Source organism: Rutilus rutilus (assembly GCF_951802725.1).
Source record: "Rutilus rutilus genome assembly, chromosome: 20".
NCBI classification, from domain to species: Eukaryota; Metazoa; Chordata; class Actinopteri; order Cypriniformes; family Leuciscidae; genus Rutilus; species Rutilus rutilus.
Window position 1 is genome coordinate 21,772,447 of NC_140225.1, and position 25,984 is coordinate 21,798,430.

Below are 25,984 nucleotides of genomic sequence, written 5' to 3' on the forward strand. Positions count from 1 at the left end.
CACGTAATATAGCTGTGTAAAACAGGTGTATACATAAAGCAGATAAGATTTCAATAATTCCTGATCTGAATAAAATAGTCAAAGAGCACAGGACTCTAGAGGGAATTTGCCCTGACATTTGGGTCTGATTTGATCCACCTCTGAACTGAATGTGTGTGTATGAATGCAGGGCTTCATAAAATATTATATTCACCAAAATGTTCAACAGGAAGTCAATTTTGAGGTTAACATCACAACATTTTTGTAAATGAAAACCATACATTGTAAGGGTGAAATGCATTAAAGAGAATCCCATTTTTACCTGCCAAAAATGCCACCAAAAAGTAGACTATAACAGCAACTGGCTGAAACCAGATTATGTTGAGTGCAAGTTTTTCACAACATTTGATTTTCTATTTTTATTTTCATATTTTACAATTTATTTAATTAAAAATTAAAAAAATACTTTGAATTATACATTTTACTGGACATAAATACAATTTAAATTCATTTAAATTAATCAATTTTGTGGACAATGAAGATGACGATGTGGCAATGCTGACTGCATGAGTTCAGACAGGTGAGAGGAATGCTCTCTGAAGTTAATTAACTCTGCTTTTCTTCACCCTTCACCCCACTCCCTCAGTCTTCATTACCTTTGAATGGAGCCGCACATCGGCAGTAGTAATTACCCGGTTGGTCAATGCAGGTGCCTCCATTCTTACAGGGATATGAGACACACTCATTGATGTCCAGTGAGCACTCAGGACCTTTAATGCACAATATAAAATGAAAAATAAAAGTTATCATGCAAGTGAGATCATTGAAGGAAGCTCATCTATCTTTTCAAGACACATGAGAGACAGTTTTCCTGTCTATAAAACATAAATGACCAAAATAAAACAACACATTCACATTCAACAGCTTCATTGTTTTTTTTTTATTTTGTTTTTTTAGGCTTGGGCCCCTTGAGACCAATAGAGAACCAATGGAGAAATAATCAATGTGATAATGTACAAAAAAAAAAAAAAACATTAGACACACCAGAGAAACCTGAAGGGCAAATGCATTTAAAGCCATCTGAGAGGTCCAAACACGTGCCATTGTTCATGCATGGTGATGACTGGCATTCATCTATGTTTATTTCACATAAACTACCTGAGAAGTGAGAGAAAAAGAGAAAGGCACACAAAAATAAGAAAATAAGAATGAGAGTTGTCGTAGAAATTCCCATGCCAACCAATTAAACTGAAGTTTTCACTGCACAAAGAATCTGGAATAAAAGTAAAAAACAAAAAAACAAAAAAACAATCTAAAATCCCTTTTAAGCCTTCGAGCAATACACCTCCTGGTTTGAAATGAAAGTAGATGAATTTACATTCTGTTGGGCAGAAAGTTCCTAAAATATACCGAGAGCTTGAGTTGACTCATACTGCCAAATGAGCCTATTTCCTTTCCAATTTGCATGAACATGAAAGAATTAAGTGGAAATTACTCTTGAAATAGAAATGTAATGTGGTTGGATAAGAACTAAAAGTGCCCCCCTGTTTTAAAGAGGAGTTTGTAAACTAAACATGACACACTAAACGATCATATCTCTTTAAGCTTCAAGTGTGCAATTTTTTCCGATATTAAAATGCTTCTATCCCCGTTTAAAGTGCAGACTGCAGAGACAACTCGAGGTAAGCCATTTGCAGGTCAAGTTTCCTGTGGCGATTTAAAAACATTGCTCTATTTGTTTGAATGGTCCGACAACTTCTGGCTCAACCAGACCACTTTCACATAATCAGATGACGCATAATTGACTTTAAGTTATTAACATTGTAAATTTTATATTTTCATTTTCAAATTTAATGTAATTTATAACACTATACTTTGTGTTTTCTTACCTTGTTAATTTTTTTTTTTTTTTTTGGGCTTTCACTACTTATATTTGTAGTAGTTTCTGCTCACCAATATAGAAGTTTACACAACTTTGAGGATTTCCACTGCTGAGAACCCCGAATTGAGAAAAGGGTCCATGATGTGAGATTTTTATGGACAAAAAATTACACACTTCATCTTTAAGCTCCACGAATAAGACAAATCTATTTTTAACTGATACTACTACTAGCACTACTAATACAACTTCAATATTATTTATAAATACAACAACCCCCATGTTCCTTTTTTAAGACTACAAGAGGCCATAATGTGCCTATGGTTATTACCATTGCAGGTTCAGGAGTGACACCTAATCTACAGTCTGTAAACTCCCGCAAATATAATTTAAAGGATTTAATCCCACACTTAAACGTGGTTGTCAATTTCAAAATGTAACTGTGTGGCCTTTATCACCCAAATTCAGCCAGTGAAACTCAGATGGCAGGAAGGAATTATGTACCTGTGGTCCCGGCAGGGCAGAGACAGCTGAAGGAGTTAAGCTCATCTGAGCAGGAAGCTCCATTCTGACAGGGTTGACTAAGACACTCATTTACTTCAATCTCACAGTGATTACCTTGAAAAGAAGGGCAAATGTTCATTTCATTAAGGATTTCCTCGCAAATACAGGGGCCGAGATGCTGCTTCACATATAATAACCCACAGCTAATGATGAGGTGCTATGAAAAAAAAAAAAAAAAACAACCATCCAACTGTTTCTGTCGTTAAATGGATGCCAGTAAATGTGATGGCAGGGCTATGCAGCTTAGAAAATTCTCCTTGATAAGCAGACGGTCAACTAATATCTTACAATACAGGAGCAGATTTGAGGTCGCAGGCCTTTTAAACACAGCTCAACATAGGGGAATTGAATGTTAGAAAACTGGACAAAGGAAAAATTGCTCTAGAAAATTGCTTGTGGTGAACTTACCAACAAACCCAGGTGCACAGAAACAGTCGTAGGCATTGATGCCATCTTTACAGATACTGAGTGCACCACAGGGCTTATCCAGGCAGTCATCAATGTTTACCTCACAGAATTGTCCTTGTAACCCTACGAAGAAATCAAAACAGGGTAAGGGTTAAATGGATGCTTTAGTGAAAGTGTGGACAGAGGGACTGGCAGGAGACAGACTATAAGAAATCACTCTTACCAGGCAAACATTCACACACGAAGCCCAGAGGGATATTCACACACTTTGATCCGTGATGACACAATCCCTCGACGCAGTGACTGATGGAAATTTCACAAAACAGGCCTGTATAGCCATGGTGACACGTGCACTTGAAACTGCCCCGCTGTTCTTCGCACATGGAAGTGCCCTTCGAATCACACGGGTTGGAAGTGCAGCCTGTAGCCGGCATGGAGCAGTCATGTCCAGTGAATCCTGTGTGAAATGGGATGAAAGCGCTGATTGATGTGGACTGGGTTCAATGGAGACACTTCAGCTGTCATGCCTCAGTTGACACTGTTGCCAAATGTTACTTCATGCCTTTACATCCTCTAGAAGTGGTATAAACAGACATAAAACACATATAATGCCAGCCAATTAACATACAATAGAAAAAAGAATTGCTGCAGGATGCAGGTTACAATACTTGCACTCAAAAATTCAACTCAGCTCAGTTGTGCTCAACTCAAATAGGATATTTTGTATTTTTGGGACCTTGACTTTTCAAAAACAAACAGATACATCATGCCAATAAACGTAATGAAGTAAACCCAATAAAACTTACCAACCTCACCAGTAAAACGGTTTACACAAAAATCGAAATCTGTGGTATAGGGACCGTATTTCACTTGGTGGACATTTGCAATAGGTCTGTCCTCTCAGACTATAGCAGGTACCAATGTATGGGCAGACCTTATCCAGGGATGTGCAATCAGTGACAGCCATGGAACAGTTCTTATCTTGGAGAGGCAGCAGATAAAAAGCACAACAACTCAAGTGATGCAGAGGTCACAACCCAAAAACACGTCCTGTCATCAAAGTTCCAATCAAGTGGCATGTAATTGACATTGCTAATCTGAGACAGCCAACAACTGAAGAGTAAACAACACCTTGGATTGGAAGTGTTTACCTCTTTATTATTTTTTTTACTGCGTCATATTTTCTCCCATATTTTAATAAAACAATTGACTCCAAGCACAACTATGGAATATGCTTACAAAATCTTTAACAAAGTTTTAAGATGTCAATTTTCCTAGGCCGGACATCACTTTTGGTCGCTACTGTATAATGCTAGAAATAAGACAATATACTCACTGCTTGACATGACAAATACCAAGAATTACCCATATATTTTTATTTACGCTTACTGTAATATTTTAACTTTTACTAATGTTTTTTCCATTTAATTTATTATGTAGTTACGTAACAATGACTTTAATATCAATATATATATCCATCCATCTATCTGCTTCCGCTTATCCATGGCCGGGTTTCGGGGGCAGCAGTCTAAGCAGAGACGCCCAGGCTTCCCTCTCCCTAGACACTTCCTCCAGCTCTTCTGGGGGAATACCGAGGCGTACCCAGGCCAGCCGGAAGACATAATCCCTCCAGTGGGACGCGCCCGGAACACCTCCCCAGGAAACTGTCCAGGAGGCATCCGGAATAGATGCCTGAGCCACCTCAGCCTGCTCCTCTCGATGTGGAGGAGCAGCGGCTCTACTCTGAGCTCCTCCAGAGTGACCGAGCTCCTCACCCTATCTCTAAGGGAGCGCCCAGCCACCCTGCGGAGAAAGCTCATTTAGGCCGCCTGCATCCGGGATCTTGTCCTTTCGGTCACTACCCACAGCTCATGACCATAGGTGAGAGTAGGAACGTAAATCGACCTTGCACCTCAGCTCCTTCTTCACCACAACAGACCGGTACATCGACTGCGTTACTGCAGAAGCTGCATCGATCCGTCTGTCAATCTCCCGTTCCATCCTTCCCTCACTCGTGAACAAGACCCCCAGATACTTGAACACCTCCACTTGAGGCAGGAACTCTACTCCACCACCCCGGTCTGCCAGTTCAGAGGTACTGTCCCCAACATGCTGCAGAGGCATGTCAGCCAAGACAGCCCCACAACATCCAGAGACTTGAGGTACTCAGGACGGATCTCATCCACCCCCAGGTGCCTTACCACCGAGGAGTTTCTTGACTACCTCGGTGACTTCAGCTTGGGTGATGGACGAGTCCACCTTCCTCAATGGATGACGTGTCGGTGGGATTGAGGAGATCCTCGAAGTATTCCTTCCACCATCCAACGATATCCCCGGTTGAGGTCAACAGCTGCCCACCTCCACTGTAAACAGTGTTGATAGGGCACTGCTTGCCCCTCCTGAGGCGCCGGACAGTTTGCCAGAATCTCTTCGAGGCCAACTGATAGTCCTTCCCCATGGCCTCACCGAAGTCCTCCCATGCCCGATTCTTTGCCTCCACAACCACCCGGGCTGCAGTCCGCTTGGCCTGCCAGTACCCGTCAGCAGCCTCTGAAGTCCCACAAGCCAGCCAGGCCTGATAAGACTCCTTCTTCAGCTTGACGGCATCCCTTACTTCCACCACCACCGGGTGCGGGGACTGCCGCATCGTCAGGCACCAGAGACCTTACGACCACAGCTCTGAGCGGCTGCATCGACAATGGAGGTAGAGAACATAGTCCACTCGGACTCAACATCTCCAGACTCCCTCGGGATCTGGTCGAAGCTCTGCCGGAGGTGGGAGTTGAAGATCTCTCTGACAGGGGACTCGGCCAAACGTTCCCAACAGACCTTCACAGTACGTTTGGGTCTGCAGAGTCTGTCCAGCTTCCTCCCCCGCCATTGGATCCAACTCACCACCAGGTGATCAGTTGACAGCTCCGCCCCTCTCTTCAACCAAGTGTCCAAGACACGCGGCCGGAGTTCGGATGAAACGACCACAAAGTTGATCACCGACCTCCGGCCTAGGGTGTCCTGGTGCCAAGTGCCCTGATGGACACCCTTATGCTTGAACATGGTGTTCGTTATGGACAAACTGTGATATATATATATATATATATATATATATATATATATATACTGTATTTTTTTTTTTTTTACAAATGTGAAGCTACAATAGCCACAAATGAGTGATCATGTCCTCAAGGGCTTTCAAAGGATATGAATACTAATACTAATGTCCAATCTCCTCTTCTATTTGAATTGGGCAGTGACATTGAGGCAGTTGTTTAGAGCAGACAAGGCCTGTGAATTTCAGTACAATCAATGGGACATCTGAACTGCCAACATCCCTCTTTCAGAGCATGTTGCAGAGACATTGATGTTTATTTAAATTTAAAGAGTGATTGCTATGCTGGCACTATTTAGAGTTTAATCTATGCTCCTCTTTTGAAAGCCTCTTGTATTCTCCTGTGTGCTAACTTGTACTGTCAACTAAGAACATTCTGGACAATACATCTGCAAACATTACAACCCTAAAAAAGATCTTGCTGAGCTATAGAGGCTCTTTAAAAAGAGCAGAGATCAGTCTAAATATTCATCAAAAAGAATACTGTATGATGCCTTATAACTCCAGAATTATAACTTGCTATGCCTTATAATGTCCCAAAAATGTTAATAATAAAAAAGTATCTACTAAAATTCCTATTTGTACAAAATATGCAAACTGAAAGATGCATGATTACTGCAGTATGTTGTTGGGAGAAAAATCTGAAAAGCAGCAAAAGTCTAAAACTTATCCCCCTTTAATATAATTTAGTAGCAACTGAGATGTAAAAGATCTCGTTATGATTTTTCCAATTACCCAAATTAATAGCTATTCTAGTCAAGCAATTACACATCTTTTACTAGGAAAAGTCCAACATCTCCAAAACTGTTTGCTTGACACTTCCATTACAGTAATGGTCAAATCAACAATAAAATCTGGCTTATTCAGGTCAAATCATACTAAACAGGCTGAAAATAATTGCCCAGCCAATGTGAATGCATGTTGGAGAGTTAACACTGCTGTAAAGATGCGATGGCTTTGCCAATAAAACAGTTGGATTTTCTAATTGAAAGGTGGAAGTTAATTTTCTTCAGTCACCATAGTGAGTAGGGTTGTCAAAAGTACCAGTACTTCGGTACCAAGCTGGTACTCCAGTATTTGTGCATTACCAGTAGTACAGAGTACCGGGTATATTCAGTACCCGGTTGTAGGTGGTTTGGTTTCTTTCAAACACTCCTGTGTGTATCTGTGTAAGTGGTCTGTGAAGAACATCAAAGGTTTCAATTTACAACGTGCTTTTGAGGCGGTGATCATTGCAGCCAATAACAGACATACTGTATCTGTTGAGCACGTGAGCGCTGCTCAGTACACGGCAAAGTTTCTGGATTTACAACAGTATCTAAATGCGCAATTGAACCCGAAACTGAAATGACTGGCAGAGTGTGGCAGTGACATAACTGTAGCAACAAATGGGACAAAACAATCTGATGCTGTATGTCAAAATAGATGTGTATTAATTGTATTAAGAGTGTAAATGCAAACTAATAGACCTGCCACTTGTTCTATGTAATATGTATGTGTTTCTTTGTTCCTTCATTTTATTATATATATATATATATATTATTTGTTGTTGTTGTTGTTGTTGTTGTTGAAAACAATGTTTACTTAATACATTTAAATAGCATGTAGTCTTCAAATGTTTTGATTTACTTAAATTAAATTGGTATTTACTTATTTACTTAAATGATAATAATTATATTTTTATTTTAAAAATAGTTAAATAAAAGAGTAGATTGAACAGAACCGAGAACTGTGTAATTTTACTGTTGTTAGTACCGACTACTGGAATTTTGGGACCGTACGGCAAGCCTAATGGTGAAGGCTAAAAATTTTCTCCATTCTCTCCTTATTCTGCCTGTTATTATTCCAAAAAGATCTCAGTGTAGTAATGCAATGAGAAGGCATGTGGTATAAGGCTCAACTAAAGCTCACCAGATACTTTTACTATAAAATAGAAACATAATTTCCCTGCAAGTTGCTGGACACAACTTGTTAATTCTCTTGCGTTCACAAATATTTGCATTTCAAAAAATTCCATTAATGATGTGACTCAACACTGAGTTAACAAATTTCCTCTAGGAGATGGGCATATTTTTAGATCTTTGTTGTTTTGCTTCTTGTGCTCTAACAAGCCACATACAGTATTGATTAGTTTGGCTCGCAGTAACATAATAGGAAAATCTGAATAAATCAAAACATTTTTTACAACAGCTACTTAGCAATGCATTCCTGAGGGAACATGCATGCATAACCCCCCTGCTAGATCAATGAAAGTAAAATGATTGGTGCAGAAGACAGAACCACATTGAATTTGCTTCACTTCAGTAGGTGCCCTTAAAATTTACATTTGAATGACATGAAGTAAATATATCAGCCCCTCTGTAAACCACACACCCGCAGGTACACTTGCGCAGAAGTAGGTGCGAACCCTTTTAATTATAGCATTTTGCCATTTTGTTGTTGACATACACACCACTCATTGACTTTTATGATAGTTTGCATGCTCATAAAATACCTCCTTGAGGACTGTCAAAATTCCAGCCCTGTCTTGGGTAACTGAAGGTCTTATTGCAAAGAAGAAATGTTCAGGATTAACAGCGGTTCAGCTATGAAGTGGAAAACTACACCAAACGTGCATGATCCCTGACTACTGAAGCGTGTAAGATTGCAAGCAATGTTAACATACAGCTGAACTCTTAGAAGCAAAGTCAGCTCAACAACTGTTCAATGAGTTTCAACAGCTGTGCAGCCACAAACCAGCTCATGTGTGGGCTGTAGAAGTGTGAAGCTCACCATTACTGGACTCTTGAACAGTTAAAATCCATTCTCTGGAGTGATGGATCACTCATCACCATCTGCCAGCCTGAAGGATGAATCTGAATTTGCCAGGAGAACTCTACCTGCCCAAAAGCACAGTACCAGCTGTACAGTTTGGAGAATAAATAATACTTTTTTCATTGTTAAGGCAATTCCCTTTAGCTTTACATAGAATATATATTATATATATATATATATATATATTTATTTAGAAAAAAGTTAATTAATCTAAGCTTTCTGGTTGCTGTTTTTCCATTTAAAATGGTTTGTTAGATGGCTGTGGATGCCCTGACCTCAACCCCACGAAGCATATTTGGATGCAAATGGATTCTCTCAACATCAGTGCCAAAAATCAGAATTGCTTGCAGCGAAATGGAGGCGAAACTGAGACACACTGGCTCTGTACCAAAACCTCCTGAGCGGCCTCGATGTCCATACTAGAAAACATCTTCAAAGCAACATCATAATCGAAGTGGGACATCTTAAAAGGTGCTCTGAGTAATTTTCACATCACGGCTAAAATGTCCCAACTACTTGGCATTTATCATTGAATTGGGTGTCCTGGGGTATCACATATCAAATTTTTCGAGTGGCAAATTTTTATTTATTATCAGACATTACATTTTTCACATTCAGGTTTATTTATTGCGTCTTGAATGGCTGGGCTTTGAAGAGAGTGTGTGTGGTGAAAGTTAGCAAAATGACAGATGCTATCAAAATAACTAATAACACTTAAAGCACCCTGACTTTAGGTCATCTAAAACAATATTTATATATAGCAGCCATTATCTGCCTTTAAGTGCATCTGGGAAGCTTGTACCTGCTGAAAGTCATTCTTTATCACGACAGATCACACGTTCAAATAAGAAAAATAACACAGAAGCGGCCTGAACAAAATAAAACAAAACAAAACAATGCGGATCAGAACAGAAATGACAGAACAAACATAACTTAACTATAAAATAACTTTGCAAACCAATTCATTACCATTTACAACCAACTTACTTTCAACTAACTGATACACCCCTCATGACGCCACAACTTAGCGGCTCGTGTATCATCTATAATTCAGAGTTTCCCCACTTTGCTTGGTCATTCACGTATTTCAAACTTGTAATTATGATATTTCCAACTCCACTTAATGGGCACAATAATGTGCACTAACTTGATACACAACTAGACATGACTAAGCTCACATCTGATGTTAGCATGTAGCTAAGCTAACAGCCTGATAGTCAAGTAAGAAAATAAAAACACTGCACATTCAAATATTAGGTGAAATGACACATGTTCATTACATTAGGAACCATTTCTTATCAATACTTTTCTGTTTTTGAAATCTGCATTAGAAAACTATACCTTAAAAATTACTACCCAGGTTAATTTTGGGGATATACTCTACGTTTAATGCTAGCATATGAGGAACATTTGAAACAGCTGATCTTAAAGTGTTTTCATTAAACACATCCTATTCTAAATTATTCCTCACATAGCTTATATTAAAAAAAATAAAAAATAAAAAAAGGTAGAAAAGCTAAAAGGCGTGAAGTACAGGAAAGTGCAGGACTCAAATTTTCTGACATTTTACGCTGCCATAAATGCTTTCCAGTGCATGGTCACGCTACAAAATGACTATCATTAGCTCTGTCACAGGGTAAGGCTGCAGGAGGCCCGTGACTAATGCTGGGCCATCAGCACCATCGGTGTGGGCAAATTCTCATCATTCCTCAAACTGACCATGGAACCAATTTCTACCTCTCCCCATGTCATAAAATCTGACAATTATCCTGACTTCATTAATAATGCATAGCAGTCCTCGCCCGCAATCAAGGTTTAATCAGCAATGTGTCTCACAGGTAGGGCATTGACTGAGCCAAGAAATTATTGGCAAATTGTAAGGATTTATTTCCCCCCTCAACTTAATGATATAAATGACTTGGGGTAATTTAGTTGGTTTAAAAAGCAGGCCGACGTTATCAAACCAGAGATGCTGTTTGCATCTGTGCCTGCTGCCATGGTAACAATGCAATTAATCAGCGTTATTGATTCTTGGGTGCATTCAGATTCAATAAAGATTCAAATAAAAAAAAAAAAAAAAAAAAAAAAATTGCTAATAAACTAAATAAATAAAAGAATGAGAATACAATTAAATTACTAAATCTAAATGGGTTAGCACAGGTTTGCACAAATGCTTACTGGTGGTGTTGTGTGTAATTTCTTCTGATGTTAAGATATTTTCTCCTGTCCCATCTTAATATGCATTAGATTTAAGGAAGAATTTCCCTGATAAGTGTAAACACTGTGGTCTATCAAAACATACTTGACCATTCCCATACTTTACAGTCCTTGCTTAATAATGCCTTGAGTGTAGGGCGGAGCTATATCCTTATCTGACCAGTGAATGACAGGGAGAGAATTTCCGGAATGATTTTTTTATTTTATTTGAATAAATAAAATACATATAAATATAAATATATATAAATAAATAAATATAAATATATATAAATAAATATAAATATATGCTCTATTTGATGCCTTAGAGGAGCAGAAATTCACACTTCACCTTTAAATGGACAAACTTTCCTTACCTTGAATCAGTAACTTTACTAGATTTCATACTCTTGTATAATTTAAAATCATGATTCCTTGCAAACAGTTCCCAATTCATAAATGTTTTCCCCCACATGGATTCAACTTGCACTGATTCAAATCTAACTAGTTTGATTACATTTCTGTGAATCATACGCAAGCAAGCACACTTATAATAATTTGACTGGCTCCATTCAGTCAGTGTTGTTTGACTAAGAGTAATGCGGCAGAGCAATTGTGCAAATGACTAATTGTGTAAATTAAATGTTTAATCGTTATCACTGCAACAGCACTTTTATGACACCACAACCAGATTTAAACCATAACATCCAAATGAAAATAATAATAATAATAATAATAATTGACTGACTAGAAACTGCATTGAATCTCATCTGAACACACACACATACACACAAAAAAAGAAAGAAAATAAATACATTGGACATCATATTAAAGGGATAGTCACCCAAAAATGAAAATTACCCCATGATTTACTCACACTCAAGCCATCCTAGGTGTATATGACATTCTTCTTTCAGACGAATACAATAGGAGTTATATTAAAAAATGTCCTGCATCGCTCTTCCAAGCTTTAAAATGGCAGTGAATGGCTGTTTCTGTTTTGAAGTCCATAAAAGTGCAAAACAGCCATTATAAAGCTTGGAAGACCCAGGACATTTTTTAATATACAGTGCATCCGGAAAGTATTCACAGCGCTTCACTTTTTTCACATTTTGTTTTCACATTTTGTTATGTTAATCCAAAATGGATTAAAATCATTATTTTCCTCAAAATTCTACAACCAATAACCCATAATGACAACGTGAAAGTTGTCTGAAATCTTTGCAAATTTATTAAAAATAAATAAAAATAAAACGAAAAAATCACATGTACAATATACATAAGTATTCACAGCCTTTGCCATGACACTCAAAATTGAGCTCAGGTGCATCCTGTTTCCACTGATCATCCTTGAGATGTTTCTACAACTTGATTGGAGTCCACCTGTGGTAAATTCAGTTGATTGGACATGATTTGGAAAGGCACAAGGAATAGTCTGTAGACCTCCGAGACAGGATTGTATTGATGCACAGATCTGGGGAAGGGTACAGAAACATTTCTAGAGCATTGAAAGTCCCAATGAGAACAGTGGCCTACATCATCCGTAAATGGAAGAAGTTTGGACCAACAAGGACTCTTCCAAACTGAGCGATCGGGGGAGAAGGGCCTTAGACAGGGAGGTGACCAAGAACCCGATGGTCACTCTGACAGAACTCTGTGGAGACAGGAGAACCTTCCAGAAGAACAACCATCTCTGCAGCACTCCACCAATCAGGCCTGTATGGTAGAGTGACCAGATGGAAGCCACTCAGTAAAAGGCACATGACAGCCCGCCTGGATTTTGCCAAAAAGGCACCTGAAGAACTCTCAGACCATCAGAAACAGAATTCTCTGGTCTGATGAAACAAAGATTGAACTCTTTGGCCTGAATGGCAAATTATCATGTCTGGAGGAAACCAGGCACCGATCATCACCTGGCCAATAGCATCCCTACAGTGAAGTATGGTGGTCACAGCATCGTGCATTTGGCCTTATGTTTTTCAGCGGCAGGAACTGGGAGACTAGCCAGGATCGAGGGAAAGATGAATGCAGCAATGTAGAGGGACATCCTTGATGAAAACCTGCTCCAGAGCGCTCTGGACCTCAAACTGGGGTGACGGTTCATCTTCCAACAGGACAATGACCCTAAGCACACAGCCAGGATAAAAAAAAGGAGTGGCTATGGGACAACTCTGTGAATGTCCTTGAGTGGCCCAGCCAGAGCCCAGATTTGAACCGGATTGAACATCTCTGGAGAGATCTAAAAATGGCTGTGCACCGACGCTCCCCATCCAACCTGATGGAGCTTGAGAGGTTCTGCAAAGAAGAATGGGAGAAACTGCCCAAAAATAGGTGTGCCAAGCTTGTAGCATCATACTCAAAAAGACTTGAGGCTGTAATTGGTGCCAAAGGTGCTTCAATAAAGTATTGAGCAAAGGCTGTGAATACTTATGTGCATGTGATTTATTTATTTATTTATTTATTTATTTATAAATTTGCAGAGATTTCAAACAAACTCCTTTTACGTTGTCATTATGGGGTATTGTTTGTAGAATTTTTAGGAAAATAATTAATTTAATCCATTTTGGAATAACGCTGTAACATAACAAAATGTGGAAAAAGTGAAACACTGTAACTCTGATTGTATTCGTCTGAAAGAAGAATGTCATGCACACCTAGGATGGCTTGAGGGTGAGTAAATCATAGGATAATTTTCATTTTTGGGTGAACTATCCCTTTAAGTCACCTGTACATATTCTGTTCTTCGCACAGTTGCATTCTAGCAGAACCTGATTTATATCTCTTTTGATTTATCTCACAGAGATGGCTGCCAAAGCGTGCACAGCAGAACAGAGTCATTACTACAGTCCCCTTGGTTAGTTTAATCCCACAGGCAATTAGGATTTGTAGGACTTTGTTTTCCACTCAAAAGAAGCTTTACAGGGTTGTTATTGATTCTGAAAGCTCCGCGGGCACACACAGACTCAACCCACTGGATCATTTAATCATGTTTAATAAGAGGCAGTCATTGCCTCTCTGATTTATTGCATTAAGCAAGCCAGTGACAAATCCAGGGACAGCCCAGGTCAAAGCAAAATCATCTTCACACTGATACACATGCACTCAGATTGGACCACACACACACTCACACACAGAGGCCATCTAAAATCTATCAATGCAGCAACAGTTCAAATGATTTTGTTTTGTTTTAGGCTTTCATTCAGCAAGGATTCATTAAATTGATCAAAAGTGACAGTAAAGATATAATGTTACTACAAATGTATAATTCAAATAAATGCTCTTATTTTCAACTTTCTACTAATCAAAGAATCCTGAAAAAAATGATCACAGTAGCAGCACAACCATTTTGAACAACTGTATAAGAGAGGTTTATTCAGCATCAAATCAGCATCTTAGAATGATTTCTGAAGGATCATGTGACTGAAGACTGGAGTAATGATGCTGGAAATGTAGCTTTTCCATCATAGGGAATTATATTTAAAATAACAGTTTTCTATTTTATTACATTCATGTCATAAAGTTTTTTTTTTTTTTTTTTTGTCTTCAAAATCTGACCCTAAACTTTTGAATGGTAAAGTATTAATCTGGAGAGTAAAAAAGTCCCCTGATGACCTACTAATTCCTCCAAGATCCTGAAGTGTGCATTCGATGAACACTTTACTATCCCACAAGGCCACGGGAGAGGATTTATGAATGGCACTGAAGCGATGCAACTAACGCTTGTCGGTCACATGACAGTAACAACATGGCCGATGTAGTACGTCCGAATTTCATTCATACTACCCATATTCATCCTATATAGAACATCCTTTTTTAACGGTCGCAAAGTCAATTCAGACTCAAATTTGTACCTAGTATGCGATTTCGGACACAGCGTAGCATTCAGAAACTAATACATTTGGAAACTAGAATGTAACTATAGCGGTACTCTCTGCCTCAAAAGCCCATAGCAACAACCATTAACAAGTCAGACACAAGTCAGAGTGCTCAAGGTTAAAAACCTTTGTGTATCTTCTTTAACCATGAAGAAATGTGATCCTATTAGAGCTCTGCAGGAGATCCAGCATGTTATACAGGGAGGACTTTGTCAGTTCCACCTAGAGATCTGTCATGACTGAGAAGCCTAACAACACCGTCACCACAGCTCTGGAAGCAACACGAGGGATTACTGAACAGCCAGAGGGGCCCTTCATTATTGTCAGTGTGTTTTAGATAACAGGTGTACACATCGTGTAAGAAGGTTCACCCTCAGGATTACACTTTTACAGATGAGGGTAGATGGTTTCTTTGGAAAGCCATCTGATTTAACGTAGGGGAACGACGATACAAGTGATTCAAGATGCTCCATCAAAGTCCCTTTAAGGCAAAACAGTCAACTCGCTAGCCATCTTACTAACATCCCTGCTGTTTTCTATACAGGCATAAGAGCTCCTGTATAGCTGAAAGACTAAGGGCCCTATCATACACTCGGCGCAATGCAGCTCCAGGCGCGACGCAAGTGTTTTTTGCTAGTTTCAGCCCAACGCAGTTATCATTTTCACGTCCTGCGCCACGTTGTTTAAATAGCAAATACATTTTCGCACAAATGGGCATGCTGGTCTGAGAGCGAGGTGTGTTCAGGCACATTTTTGGCGCGTTGCTATTATGAGGCAACTGAAATAGACTGCGCCTTTGACCAACTGAAACCTGGTCTAAAGTCAATGGCGCAAGTAACGAGCACCTATAGGCGGGTCCACAACGCGCGTACACTTTGTCTTGTAGATGGTCTGCTCGTGCGCACGAGCAGATCGTTTTCCTCGCTAGAGTGTTTCCGCTTGCAAATTCCGCCATGTAAATAGCAGTTCGCCATGGCGCGAGCGCAACTGGCTTTTAAAGGGAATGGGAGATGAGACTCTGATTGGTTTATTGCACGTTATGCCCAGAGGTGGACAAAGTACACAACTTCTTTACTTGAGTGAAAGTACAGATACTACTGGTAAAATATTACCAATAAATGTTACAAGTAAAAGTTGTAAAGACAGATTTTTACTTAAGTAAAAGTACAGAAGTACTCGTTTTTAAAAGTACTTAAGTATTATAAGTAAAAAGTAAATGTCAATGCATTGTTTTTATTATTGTTGCACTGTTGTAAGTAATACTTACAGTACCTTATGCTTCTGAATCTATACCTGCCTACCTACCCCTCATATCAATGTAAAATGTATTTCTAGAACACAGTTCCAGTAGTGGGATTGAATGTGAATGTGATTGAATAAGTGCACTCAATAACGTCCACAATGGTTTCGGACACCCAAATGGATGTTCCCTCAATAGTGCCCTATTTAAAGTTTTTTGGCTTTTAGTATGAATATGTTAGCCTTACTGTTATCTATAAGCTAGTGTGCACCAAAACAATGACAAAATTCACATTTAGAAGACCAAACCCAACGTTGAAAATGAAAATCAGGTTGATGTCAGAATCCAACGTCAGATTGACGTTAATCTACAACGTTGGACAGACGTTGTATTGTGGTTGAAAATGAAAATCGGGTTGACGTCAGAAACCAACATCAGTCGGGTTCTGAAGTCAACACGATTTCATTTCCAACCAAAATCCAACGTCAAACCGACGTCGGGTTCTGACGTCAACCCGACTTTCATTTCCAACCAAAATCATACCCTGACTGATGTTACTTTCTACTGAAGAACCTTGACAGAAATGTAGTGGAGTAAAAAGTACAATATTTGTCTTTTAAATGTTGTGAAGTTAAAGTAAAAGTTTCCAGAAAACATAATACTCAAGTAAAGTACAGTTACTCAAAAAGTGTACTTAAGTACAGTACTCAAGTAAATGTACTTTGTTCCTGTCCACCTCTGGTTATGCCCAAAACACACCCATTACTCATTAAGAGAATAGGAACATCCCTTTTAGACCATGCACTGGGTGCAACGACCATTTTTCCCGTCGTTAAACCAGCAAAAGTGGATACGCTCTAAGTGCACTTGCGCTCTGCGCTTTAGACCATGCGCTTAGATCGTTAAAATAGGGCCCTAAAATCTCCAAAACTGTTTGTCAAGATATGTTCCAATAATGCACTTCAAATCATCCAAAAGATTTTATTAAATTATCCTACACGAGAAGAAATGGTTCTAAATAGAACCTTGAAGGGTTCTGTCCAGCAATTCACATATACAACCTTTTAGAACCATCATATATAGAACCATCAAGGGATAATTTTATGGATTTAGTTTGAATTCATTTTGCTTTGATAAATGTTATGAATTTGAACATCAAGTAAACATACTTTATCACGCAATAAAAAAAAACAAAAAAAAAACATGTTAAACACAATCCTTTAAGACATTTCTCCTTATATATAGAATTTTTTTGGCATAAAGGGTTATTTACAATTCAGTCAAGAACCCTGAGGTTCCATATTAAACCACATTAAACAATTTTTCCCCTATGAGTGTATCAAAAAGGCCCACAACTCCAATTTATACAGCTGCCACATTAGGAGTTGCAGTTTCTTCCATTCATTTTCCCATGAATGGTCCGTCTACTCCAACTTATACTGTCTCTCTACTGACACAAGTGATGACAACCATCAAAATCTGAGGTAAACAGCCTTTAGCAGATACATTATGAAGCTAGTCACCTCATTGTAAGATCAAACCACAGTCTTATATTAACATTTTCTTAAAACTAACCTATCATGTAGTTTAAAATAATTTAAAGTGGTGTAAATTCTGTATATGCAATGGATTGATGTGTACCACTAAAACATCATAATAGCAAGAAACATCTATGAAACGTCTACACTTCTATCGTCCTTGAAGAAGTATATATGAGGTTCTCATTTGCATAGGACATCACTAGCAATCGCTCAGACATGTCAAGAATAAGTGGCGGTAGACTAATGAAGATGTGCTTATTGATATAGTGGCATAAAACGCTTTAAAATAATCAGCAACAAATGAAATTCACACTAGCTGCATAGAATAATGATGCAAGGTAGCCCAGCTCTTTAATCTCTGGCACTTGTGGAAAACACCACTGGTGCAGGCAGTTCAAACAGTCAAGGGAAATAAAGTGTTTGAAACTTTTGCTATTTATATAAAGGAGACTAAAGGAAACAAACTTTCCTGTTTTGTCAGACTTTATACTGTGCTCGTCGCATACACTCTTCAATGAACCCTCATTTCCCTCTACACTCATGGTCTTCAGGGTCCGTTCGGAGCGATTGTATAATTTTAAATACAAATCATATATACAATTTTTTTTTTTTTTTTTTACTTCCCAACTATTCATTTATGCTGTGTTTTGGTGGGATATGTGGTATGTTACCTATTTAGCACAAAATTACTCAACTACACCATTAGCTTGCATATGAAATATTATATTTTTAACTTTTTAATCTAAATTGAACACACATGTGGCGGCGCACACTGTATATATTTGTATTGTAAATAAAGCGCAAAATTAAATTACGTGACTGGTAATTTGTGTTAGCTGGGAAGGATTTGCATGCAGGTATGATGTTCATTCTATTCATCAGGAGCAGTTTTCATATGTTTCATTAACAGTTCGTGTAAGTATTGTGTATTTATCATTGTAACTGTTGTTTCCGTAACCCCAAAATGCCACTTTAATTTCACTTTGTGTTATTTTGTATATTTTTAAAATGACTGTGGTGGCTCATACTTATTAACTATTTTATTAATAAAAACTAGTTTGGGATTTCCTTACATTTTAATACCATTTATTCATCAGTATTAGTCGTATTCTTACAATTTATGTGTTTATTAAGTAAAGTGGGACGGTATTGTGTGTGTGTGTGTGTGTGTGTGTGTGTGTGTGTGTGTGTGTGTGTGTGTGTGTGTGTGTGTGTGTTTTTGGGTTTATTATAATTTATTTATTATAATTTTTATAGGATAATTTTTTTGTATATATAGTGACGACAGAGGATAAAGGTGACAGGAGAGGCGAGGATCCGAATCCAAATTAATTTAATGAACAAACAAAAACACAAATAAAAAACAAAAAGGAAACACCGAATACAAGAGAGCTTAGAACCACGAGGGAAATCCAAACCATACAGCAACAGGCCAAACCAATGACTGACCAAGAACAGGAGACACACAAGGGTTATATATACACATGAGGCTAACAAGGTAACAAGGGGAACACGAAACACCTGAGGAATCAATCAAGGTGAATTACTATGGCACATGAGACAGAAAGTGAAACAACATTTCAAAGACAAACACAGAGATCATGACATATATTTATACATTTTGATACACACACATACACACACACACACACACACACACACACACACACACACACACACACACACACACACACACACACACACACACATATATAAGGTTGTGCAAAGGTTGTGGCTTAATGACCATGGGAAAATGTGGGTCCCATGGCCAAACCAATTGAGAACCACTGATTTGTAATATAATATAATATAATAATTTGGTATTATTCTGAACATTTAAACTGACCTTTCTCACAAATGCAGGTTATATTCTTTCTATTCTCTATTTCCCCACACTTCATAGTGTTTCTGGCTCAGCTGAGGTTCACTGAGGTTCATGTCCCCCGAGCAAACCTTCCCTCAGAAGCCTGAAATCAGGACAGATTAAGACTCCCAGAGATGCATTTCACTTTCTTTTTTCTACAGCAATGCCAAACAATATTGCACTTCTCCCATTTTAGGCACCACTTTTTCAAATTTCTTGAAGATTGTTAGCAGAACTGCACAACGGCACATTTCCAGGGGATGTTAATGGCTTTATATGTTTTGTGAAGAGAAGACACCCTTTCTGACTCAGATTTATGAAGCCATCGATTCCTCTGGCAGACTACCTGCTGGCCTGTATGCTAATAGACTGAATCTGCACATAAAGCCCTGTTGTGCCGATCTATATCACATTTGTCTGCTGGTGCAGATACAGTGTCCACATGCCACTGATAGACGAGCATGTCGATAACCTTTTGTTATAAATAAAACATGCCCACATGGGGTAATATTTGATCAATACCCGCTGGAAACGTGGCAAACTGATGCACAATGCCAATAATTAAACAAATTACAGTCTTAATAACCTCAACTGGCAATGAGCATCAATAAACATGTTTACATTCATACCAATACGCTTAACTTCCAAAAATAGTTGTCCCGGATCACATGGAAACCAATTACCCGGCAGACCTTCAGACAAGTCTTTATTAATAAATCAGTTTATTCCCCGGTAGTGACAACAAAACCTAATCACTCATGTATATGACTCAAAGTATTGCATTTGTTATGTGAGATGTGATGTTAAAAACAGTGCTGGGTAACTGATTACATGTAATCTGGATTACATAATCAGATTCCAAAAAATAAGTAGGCCTACTTGTAATTAGATTATATTTTAGATTATATTCTGTGAATTATCACTCAGTAAGTCATTCAACCATGTATTGCTATGTCTTTGGATGGATCATTTTCTTTCTTTCAAACTCATTTTTATTATAAATTTGTATTATTTTCAAAATATGATTTTAAAATGTTATCTTTTCATGAATCCCCTGCAGTTCCATCATGAACCCCAGTCTGGGAAAACCTGACATAATGTTTAACGCACTTCATGTTGTTGATAACAAAGAAGAGAATACACAATATTATTCAATGTGAGAAATGAGTTAGGTCAAATGTAATCGAAAAGTAATCATAAAGTAGTCCGATTATATTACCTAAAATATGTAATGTAATGGATTACATTACTACCTGCAATTTTTGCCATGTAATTTGGAACTGATTGCAATTTGGAAGTAATCTACCCAGCACTGTAAATAAATAAGCAGTATTTTGACTGAGTTAAGAACACATTTTTATAATTTCTCAAGTCAAAATTTTGTGGACGTAATCCAGTCATTTCAATTGGAAACCGCGCAATCGGGAGTTTTACGCGAGGGTGAAAAAGTTCCACGCACAGATTTTTGTCATATTCAAGTTGGTCACGTGAATTTGTTGCACTGACCAACAGAAAGCTGCTTGGTTTGAAAGTGACATATTTGTGATACATCACTATACTATGGAATTCTTTTTAATTTTTTTGCTGAAATATAGCTAATGTGACGCACCTTAAGGACACTTTCTTGTCACACAGCCAGACATGCACACTTCAAGCCGACAGAACGCAGGATAATGTGTTTACAAAATCTAGCTGTGATGATCAGTGTGTGCACAAGCCATTTATGACTTTACTCCCATAAAGTTAATGTGTTTAGATGACCACATGCATTGTCTGCTTATTAAGCATAGTTGTGTTAAGAACGTGCATGTAAACACGCTAAATATCATACATTCAGCATCAACCATCTTATTATGTTCTCATGCATTCAATCATTATCAAAGCCGAGGAAATGAGAGACTAAACACATCACGGAAACCCCCCAGGTAACATGTGCCCTCCTGTGCTGACAATCTAGCATCGGTTTCTCCTATCCGAACCCTAAGCATGACTCATCTGAAGTGAAGTTAAATCAGATCAAAAAAGACAAGCACTGTCACAGGTACAAGATCCACTGTCAGTGTTCTGAAAATCATTATAAATCTTAAGCGTGCGAATGCATAAATCAACCTAACAATCTCTTCAACTGCCACATGTTTGGAAAAAGAGTCATTAATGGACAGCCAGCACTTCTGCCAAAGCACGTAAGCGGTATTTAACAACCAATTGTGCGTGCAATTCACCGAGAAGTTAATGTAGCATGAAGGAATGTCACACGTACAGTGCTGCCTTTTCCAAATGGGATTTCTGATACAGGGCTGTGAGCTATTCTCACTCCCACAAAGCAGCTAAGTACCAAACACTCCAAAAATACACTTTTATTTTCAAAAAGCCCACTTCAAGGGTGTCCAAACTACAGCCCATAGGTCATGTGCAGCACCTGTTCTGGTGCAGCCAGCGAGATACTTTAACAATAAAACAGAGTTTAGAATTTCGCTTTTGAAAAAGAAATTATCGACCACACTTTCTTAGAATGTGGAAAATTTGGGGGGTTTGAACTGTTATGTTTGGAGGCTTCATTGAAAAAGAATTCATATATTAGAATTCTATATCCGAGAATCAGACTGTTGTTCCCTAAAAGGTAAATTTATTTTATATCCTGACAGAATACAGCACAAAATATGATTAAAACTCACATATTAAGTGTTTTAAAAAATCTTGCTATCTGCCGTTAAGATTAACTTCCTTGGTATTTACCTACTCTGTAAGAGAGAATACATGTTTCAGTGACTTGCAATGCCTTTTGCAACAGAACGTAGACACAGACTACAAGCAACATCGGCCAACAGCTCACCTATCAAGGCCGTATTCTGAGAAACCAACATTTTAATCCACACCGGATGACAAAGCCCATTAAAATATAATTACATACATAGCTCCTTGCACATACAGGTCTGCTGAAGGATTATGAGAACAAGCATTTGTATTTATTGGTCTTCTGAACCGTGAGGGTAATGAGAACACGTTCACTCTCAGGGGCGAGCGGCATGCCAAGAGAATATAGATGTGAAATAATTAAACGAAAGACCTGACATTGCAGTTCACAGAGGATGCCTGTAATAAAATGTCACACTGCACTCAGAGGAGAGAAATACAATAATTATATGAACATGAATAGTGCCATATATAAAGCTTTAAACATATACAATTAAATCACAAATAGGCTTAACAGAGAGAAAAAAAATTGAAAACATCAGGCTAGCATGGGGTCATTCAATATTTTATATGTGCATTCAAGAACACAACGATAATATCTCCTGCTATTCTCAAATGTATGGGAAAACACTGAGAGTAAAGGATTGGAAAATGATGCAAATGACGCTGTACACTGTAGGATCATGAACAGGATCATCATGCGCCCTTTCAGAAAATGTCGGTTTAAATATAATCTGCCATTATATGCATCTGAAGTTGTTCTTGGTACTGTGAATAACCCTTACCATCAAATAACGTCATCAAATCACCATACTCTCACGACTACCTCTTATCTAGAAATCAGTCGTTTCCGCAGCATGGTGGCAGATTATCTTTTTATTTTCCTGGGGGCTATGATTCAAACACTTACCGATGGATTATTGAGACTGCACTTATTTTCTGTCATTTCCTGATATGCAAAATGCATACTTGTCAGCTTTGTAGGAGGAGGCAGAGACTAAAACTAGCTCCATTTTTGCCAGAAAGCCCACTCAGTTCACCGAACCTGTTGCACATCAATGGCCAAGCAGACAGGACTGAGATGAAAAATGTGTGTTATTGAGAGTATTATAATCTGCATTCATGGTAAGGTTCTTACTAAATTGCGCTGTTTTTTTTATTTTTATCATTGTTCTGCCTTATGGCACCATGTCTTTCATAAACTCTTTATTTCATAGATTTAACTAATATATTTGGCAAATTTAATTAATTTTAGAATAAATGTAAATGCTAATCAATAGCACTGTCAGAGTATCTGCCAATTAATTTGCACATTTGCATTCATCATTATAGTTTAATAGATATAATATCCAGTATATATATATGAGGGAAGAACAAAACACTAAACTTGGTTAAGGTATTTATCTGACAAATTATTTGGCAAAAGTAGGCAAATACTATGCAAAAAAATGCATAGAAAAACAAAAAGCTAACAGGAAGCAAACATTGACTACAAAATACATTGACTACAATCAGTTATTAATATTTAGCTGGTTAGCTCTTCTTTTTGCATGTGTTCAGAACTTCTTTGCATGACAGATGGTCAAAAATTGTGTCATCACAAATAGTTTCATTGCGTTAATACAAATAAAACAATTGGTAACACTTCAGTTTAGGGTCCAATTCTGACTATTAACTGTTAATAGCATGCATATTACTACGACATTGGCTGTTTATAAGTATAAACGGTGAAGGACGGGAAAGGCCAGGCCTGGATTTTATTTGATGTTTTGTTTCTGTGTTATGTGAACGTCGTTTTGTATTTGTTTATTTTACGTTTATGTTCGCCGGTTCCCGCCTCCTTCTTCCCACAACATCTAACCTTGCTACACGCCTAAACATAACCACTTCATCAATAAGCAGTAATTAGGAGTTTATTGCGGCAAAAGTCGTAGTTAATATTTAGTGAGTATTGGACCTTAAACTAAAGTGTGACCTAACAATCGACTCCAAGCACAAATATACAATATGCTTAACAAAATCTTCTTAACAAAAACATTTTAAATAATATTTGAATAAAGGGTAAAGATGTCAATTTTGCAAGGCTGTATATAACTTTGGGCCACTGCTGTAGTGTTTATGGCAGTTACAGCCTTAGTACTTGGTACTCCTGAGATAGGAAAATATGATTTCTGGAAGGTTCAGCAGTAACCCTTTAAAATGAAATGCTGAGATTTTCAGGCATTGTTTCCTGAGAACAGGCCTTCGAAAATGGCTTCCCATCACTTATTATTTTAAGATTCGATCTTGAATGGTGAATTCCGAAATCTAAATGAATTTTTAAGGTTCTAACCTGATCAAGTCCCCCAACACCACACCATCTCCCGTAAGAATCGTGCCCTCTAATGAGACCTGTCCTGACAAGATGGAGGTCTGTTTTCTGTCACCATCATGTTTGAGAGAATTAAAGAGAGGCTCTTTTAATAAACACTAGAAAATTTACACTGATGGATACTCTTCCCCCTTGGCTTGGTAGATTATCTTGAAAACAGGGAGCATGAGTCACACTGGACATGTTTCTTGGGACCCAATAAAGCTTCACATCTACAGTAAAGATGCATGTGAGCTGTGGAGATAACATCTTCACTAAAATCTAGATGGTTCCTGGGGAATTATTACCAATATGGACCTGTGGCTCCTTCCCAAGAACAATGATATTTTTCAACATAATGTGTACTATGTATCAAGTTTAAATCATATATGGTGTAGCACAGCTGAATGCTCTCAGCTCAGGATGTATTTGTTGTTTTGGAACAGTGTGCTAACAATTTACTTACCGAGTGGACAGATACAAATGTAGTTATTGACCAGATCAATGCAGGTGCCCCCATTAAGGCAGGGTCTGGACTGGCACTCATTCATGTTCTCGGAGCATGTTCGACCTGCATGATGGACATTAACACAGACAATATGGATAATAAGAAGCCTTATCATGTTGTAGGCTACTAGTGTAATAAGTCAATGGGCCTCATTCGTAAAACACGAGCAGAACTACTTTGGGTGTAAATCGTTCGTAAAGCCGTTCTGATGTAAATTTTCAGATTAATGAAAATGTTTGTATTTTCAAAATGTAAATGGTGCGTAAACCGTTCGAACGTTCTGTGTCCTTTTAAGCAAACTGATGACACTGCATTTTGACGCACTATGGAGCATAATAATATTTCATGAGTTTGTTTGCCCTGTCCTTTTTTTTTTGTAGCTGAGAGTTGTAAACTGTTCAACTTTGGGTAACATGCTTCACTCATCACTGCCACTTTTTACCCAGCCGCCCAATCACAGTGGAGGAGGGGCGGGACCAACTACACAGACCAACCATCCTACTTGTACAACGACTGAACAACAATGGAGAAGTTAATATTGCTGGTTACTGCATATCCAGTGAAATTCTTCAAAATGAGATAGTAGTCACACGTTACTGCCATGGATAATCCAAATTATAGCAACCAAAGCATCTCAGCTGGAAAAACGCTGCGCTTGCAAAGCACTTTCAAACCAGGCATTTTTTCAGATGGCTAAAAAAGCTTTGGTGGACACACATTAATTGAATATTTATTGTTAGGCATATGATCTGTAAGTCTAATATTAATCTTTGCATTTATGCAATATAATGGAGCTAAACCTGAGAAGGAAGTCCAGAAGATTCCACAGCGTTCCTGGACACGTAATTTGCATAGTTGTAATTGATAGACGGGGATTATGCTAATTGTGAATGAGCATGCATGAGCACCCTATTTATGAATGATTGGAATTCATTAACATACACATATTTAATTATCAAATTTGATGTT

General features: G+C 38.1%; 1 protein-coding gene across 1 annotated transcript in view; it reads right to left on the bottom strand.

Annotated features, from left to right (window-relative positions):
• The window catches only part of eys (eyes shut homolog), a gene marked incomplete at its 5' end in the record, with an annotated part of 292,239 nt that overhangs the window by 225,607 nt on the left and 40,648 nt on the right, over positions 1-25,984 (bottom strand). Inside the window, 6 exons of the mRNA XM_084390837.1 lie at positions 636-749; positions 1,024-1,137; positions 2,363-2,476; positions 2,831-2,953; positions 3,054-3,287; positions 24,974-25,078. Of these exons, the coding sequence (XP_084246963.1) occupies positions 636-749; positions 1,024-1,137; positions 2,363-2,476; positions 2,831-2,953; positions 3,054-3,287; positions 24,974-25,078 (804 nt within the window). The remainder of the gene's footprint in view (positions 1-635; positions 750-1,023; positions 1,138-2,362; positions 2,477-2,830; positions 2,954-3,053; positions 3,288-24,973; positions 25,079-25,984) is intronic.